The following is a 4,328-nucleotide window of genomic DNA, read 5'->3' as shown; positions in this document are numbered from 1 at the left end:
GGGTGCAGCACTCTGGGTGACAGGAAGGTAACAACATTGTAAGTGTGTGTGTTTCCTTGGAGGGTAAATGCTGATGTAACACAAATGCTCAGCTGTCCTTGTGCTTGCTATTTCTCTTACGTTGTTCACTGAATTTTGATGCAGTTTTTTTTTCTTTTAGTCAGTTTTGGTTTTTGCTGAATATATCCATTAAGTTTAGTCAGAATGTCATGTTCATTAATTTTAGTCAGTTTTTAAATGGCGTCCAATTTTAGCGAACAAGAATAATGTTTTAGTTGATGAAATTGTGCAAAATTAAACCAAATATTCAAACATGTTAAATGTTGATACAGGCTTAAATTAATACAGTATTTAACAAGTAGTCTCTTTATGCTTTAGTTATTGAGTGTGTTATGGATTGAGTGTATTCATAATGTGACTTGCAAATTCTAACTAGCACAGAACCCCTTCTCTTGTCATATTTTTGTCAACTGTTTATTTGAATTAAAATTATGTCGTGATATTCATTTTTGTCTCATTGAATGAAAAACCTTCATTAGCAAACACTTTGTTGATCATTTAATTGACAAAAAATCTATCTTTAAAAAAATTGATTATATATTTTGTGTTACATTATTAACACGCATCCTTGGATCCCTCAAAAAGGCACAGCATCTGTAATGTGACATTTTCTCTCCTTCATCCAACATTCGGTGATGTATGGAATCCACAGATGGTGGCAGATGATATTTAACTGTAAGCCAGCTGAGTTGAGGCCCCACTGTAAGCCCACGATCTGTCTTCTGCCTTTTTTAGCGATATATGTAAATAAGAGATTTACATTGTCTGCCCCTCTTCTCAACCCCACCCATCATGTTTCCAAGAAAACAGATTAACAGGACTGAGTGTCGGAGGCTGGTGGAAGGCTAATGAGGTCACATCTATAGGGGCTTAAGGAGATGCTCTTCAGATCTTTATTCGTTCCTCAGCATCTGTGGCTGGTTACTCTCTATACCAAAGGGAAAGTGATGGGGGTCTAGGGTGAATCCACTCAATAAGGATGCATTTCCTAGCGAGTAACAGGAGCTTATCACAGAGTACAAACCGGTTAGCGATTAAAGCAATGTCTTTTGCTGGCAAGCCAAGTAAAAAAAAAACAGGGTCCTTGGTAAAGTTGTTTATCGGGAGCGTGTATGCTGGGATTTCACGAATTTAATGGAGAAAAAGTAACGTAACTAGTAATGTAACTAATTACTAATTACTTTTGAAATAAAATAATCAGTAACGTGATTACTTTTAAAAGGAGTAATCAGTAATTTGATTACATTTTCAGAGTAACTTGCCCAACACTGTTAATGACATTCCTCCCATCCATCCGTTCAATCACCGCATACCTGTGTCCCTTAGTGTGGTAAACAATCTCAAGTATGTCTGATTCGGTGACATTTGCATGAAAGCTGGATGAACTCGTTTTCAGAATGCACAAGATGGGATTTGATGCATCAGTTTGGTGTTTTTCTATTTATGTTTTTCCTCCCTGTAATTCAGAAAGTGTTGTTATGGATTCCGACCTGAGATTAATTTTTTTTTGACCAGATGTTTGACATTCTTTAGAGTGTGGCATTTTTTTAAAAGGTGAATGAATGATTGTAGACGTGAGGTACTTAAACAAATTCTTCTGATTACTGTGCAAGTCTTTAGTCTTAGAAAATATATGGACTAATTAACGTGAATACTTTGAATATCAGCAGCACGTTATTTAAAGTTATGCTTGTGGGCAAAATGAGCAGCAGTGTGCTTTATCCATGATGGTGACTTAAAATAGTTTCCTCTTGTCTGGTCTTTGTAATGTCTTTTGAAATGTCAGCAATTCAAGGTGTAAGCGGGGTTTCTTTGAATATAATCCGGTTAGTTTATGTATATGCCACTTTATAGTTCTCTCTGTTCGTTTTATTATAGGATATACTTGGCAGGATGACACAACTCCGGAGGTAATCTCAAAAGAGCTCTCACAACTACCCAAGGTTCCTCTTGAAGGATTTACAAACACCTTTTCTCGTTTCAATGGCAATTCCAGGTGAGCTCCTAAATCCTCTGTTGTGTTTAGCATCCGTGACAATAATGCGTTTATGAAAACTGTTGTTGTAGTACTTGTTGTTGCAATCTTTTATTAATTCAAGTTTAGTATTTTTATGTAACAGCGGTTGATAACACAACAAGTTTCATTCGTTAACATTAGTTTATGCATCTGGTGTCTTGAAATACTTTTGCAGCGTTTAATTATCTAAGTTAACGGTAATTTATAGATATACTATTGTTCGTAGTTAATTATTGTTTGTTCATATTTCATTAACTAGTGTTGATTTATACAACTTGTGAAATGTTAATCAAGCTTTATATATACCGTAAAAGTATTTTTCATGAATAGTGAATGCATCTAATGTTGACAAATTGAAGTAAAGTGATAATCTGATAAGGACATATATGCATTCTAAACACTTTTTATCTTCTAAAATCTGTTTATCTGTTTTTAAACATGGGATTGTTTTATAAATGTTCCCAATGGGGACAGGAAGCTGAAAGAAGAAGTGAGCAGGACACTGCAGAGGTACCTTCAAGGTTTCCTGCCTTCTGATGTTGCCTCCTTCAAACAGAGTCCTCAAGGGCAGCAAGTGCTTTGGAAGGTGAATCTCCAACAACTATATATATGTATATATTAAGGCTGTGCGATTAATCGATATCGTCATAAAATCGCGATTTTAGCATGTGCGATTTCTAAATCGCTTTACTGCACGATTTTCCGCGCCCCGACCTCCCGCAGTATGCTATCCGAACCAATCAGAATGCAGCGCGCCTAAATGGAGCACGAGAACAGAACAGACCGGGCGGGCATACAAACGTAATGCCAGGTTCACACACTCCGTCTGTGGTGCGTATTTTGTCCGCGCCCATGTTAACGGATCAGAGCGTTCACACTGCACGCGATTGCGGTCCGGCTGTGCGCTCCAGTCATGCTGCGATCGTTTCCGCACGGAATCTATTTCTGCTGTGCTATATGCGCTGAATTAAAGTGACAGCGCATTATTCGCAGTAAAAAATAACATGGATTGACACGGAAATTTAGTAATTACACCATAAATGCATATAATTAAAGTCTACTGTTTCACAGTCAACACATGGCTTTTTGGCTAGATTTAAAACAAGGAAAAGTGCACTTTTAGATAAACAAGGCAATAATAGATGGCACTCGTGGTGGCAGTTAAACAAAGTTATATTTATTGAGTTTAAACGTGAATATGTCTATGAAAGATTGTATTACTGTACTGTGATAAAAGAGAATCACAATGCTGAAAAACAACGTTTGGATTTGAAATCAAAATAATGGATAAATGTTGTGTTTGTGGTAAACAGCCGCGGATCAGGAGCGGACTGCAAACGCGTCCTGTGCAAAAGCAAAATGAGTCCGTGCTGCTTCTGCAACGCATGCATATACTGTATATGCGCTGCAGACGGAGTACGTGTGAACTTGGCGCAACAAATCTAGTTCAACATCTAAGGCAACGCCACAAAGAGCTCTATGACCAATGCAAGGCAAAAAAAATCCCTGGACACAGGATTTTTTTTTTTTCTGCCATATGTCTATTCTAGAGACATTTTGTTACACCTTTACTTAAGTGATTATTTTGCCTTATGTCTGTTCTAGAGACACGTTACAGCTTTTTGATAAAGCTCTAATTGGTTTTCTTTTGGAAATATGTTTCAAATTCACACAGAATGCATTAATGACTGTAAAGCATGTCTGTGTCAAAATCGTGATTAAAATCGAAATCGAAATCGCAAAATTGATCAAAGAAACCGCGATAGGTTTTTTTTTGTCCATATCGCACAGCCCTAAAATGAAACCACTTTTTTCTTTGTGTGAAGAACATTTTAATAATCAAAAGAACCCTTTTCACTATAAAGAACCTTTTGTGCATTGGAAAGGTTCCATGGCTGTTAACAGTTCTTCATGGAACTACAGAGGCCGATAAAAACCCTTCAATTGCACCACTTGGATACACTTTCTGATACATTTGATTTAGCAGCTGATGTATATTTCATTACAGAATTAATTTCTGATTACATGATGTAAGAAATGATTGTTATGAACATTGTTATGCGGCCAGCTGTTGCATCAATGAAGTCTAATGTCTTTCAATAAAGATTATACTGATTTCAGAAACAGAACGTTTCACAACGCATCACTGCTGCTGTGGTTCGACTGAGTGTTTCTGCGAGAGCTGAAGAGTGAAGTTTTACTACTAGCCTAAACTTGTTGGCAGCAAAACGTGTTGTCAGTTCGGAGAATT

At 37.0% G+C, this 4,328-nt stretch overlaps 1 protein-coding gene across 1 annotated transcript in view; it reads left to right on the top strand.

Moving 5' to 3' along the window:
• The first annotated feature begins 1,102 nt into the window (after positions 1 to 1,102).
• The window catches only part of LOC107742150 (uncharacterized), a 17,064-nt gene continuing 13,838 nt past the window's right edge, over positions 1,103 to 4,328 (top strand). The window contains exons 1-3 of the mRNA XM_016555046.1: positions 1,103 to 1,124; positions 1,939 to 2,056; positions 2,552 to 2,663. Of these exons, the coding sequence (XP_016410532.1) occupies positions 1,103 to 1,124; positions 1,939 to 2,056; positions 2,552 to 2,663 (252 nt within the window). The remainder of the gene's footprint in view (positions 1,125 to 1,938; positions 2,057 to 2,551; positions 2,664 to 4,328) is intronic.

The sequence above is a fragment of the Sinocyclocheilus rhinocerous genome, unplaced genomic scaffold (assembly GCF_001515625.1).
Source record: "Sinocyclocheilus rhinocerous isolate Xijiao unplaced genomic scaffold, SAMN03320098_v1.1 scaffold256, whole genome shotgun sequence".
In the NCBI taxonomy this organism is placed as follows: Eukaryota; Metazoa; Chordata; class Actinopteri; order Cypriniformes; family Cyprinidae; genus Sinocyclocheilus; species Sinocyclocheilus rhinocerous.
The sequence above is the reverse complement of the archived record's forward strand: the minus strand, read 5'-3'. Positions and strand labels throughout refer to the sequence as shown.